The sequence below is a fragment of the Plasmodium relictum genome, assembly GCF_900005765.1.
Source record: "Plasmodium relictum strain SGS1 genome assembly, contig: PRELSG_99_v1_15, whole genome shotgun sequence".
NCBI classification, from domain to species: Eukaryota; Apicomplexa; class Aconoidasida; order Haemosporida; family Plasmodiidae; genus Plasmodium; species Plasmodium relictum.
In genome coordinates this window covers 3,953-4,208 of record NW_021628772.1, presented here as the reverse complement: position 1 = coordinate 4,208, position 256 = coordinate 3,953, and the positions used below count along the sequence as shown (strand labels likewise).

Below are 256 nucleotides of genomic sequence, written 5' to 3'. Positions count from 1 at the left end.
ATAGAACAGTTAGAATTTTCATTAAAAAATATAAATGAAAAAAAAATAGAATATAAGAAAGAATTATTATACTATTATGTTGATCAAATTAGTGATAAAAAAGAGAAATCCGAAGAAGAAATAACAATTATTGATAGATTCGATAAAAAAATTAATCAACTGAAAGAAAAAACAGCCGATGCCTCATATGAGGAATTAGAAAAGTTTAATTGTGAAGGTTATGTTAGTAAAGCTAAAGAAAGTCAACAAAAAATGA

The 256-nt window shown here is 22.7% G+C and overlaps 1 protein-coding gene across 1 annotated transcript in view; it reads left to right on the top strand.

Annotated features, from left to right (window-relative positions):
* Positions 1 to 256, top strand: part of PRELSG_9902100 (reticulocyte binding protein, putative) — a gene marked incomplete at both ends in the record, with an annotated part of 4,048 nt that continues 3,792 nt past the window's right edge. The window contains one exon of the mRNA XM_028677389.1: positions 1 to 217. Coding sequence (XP_028531367.1) covers positions 1 to 217 — 217 coding nt within the window. The remainder of the gene's footprint in view (positions 218 to 256) is intronic.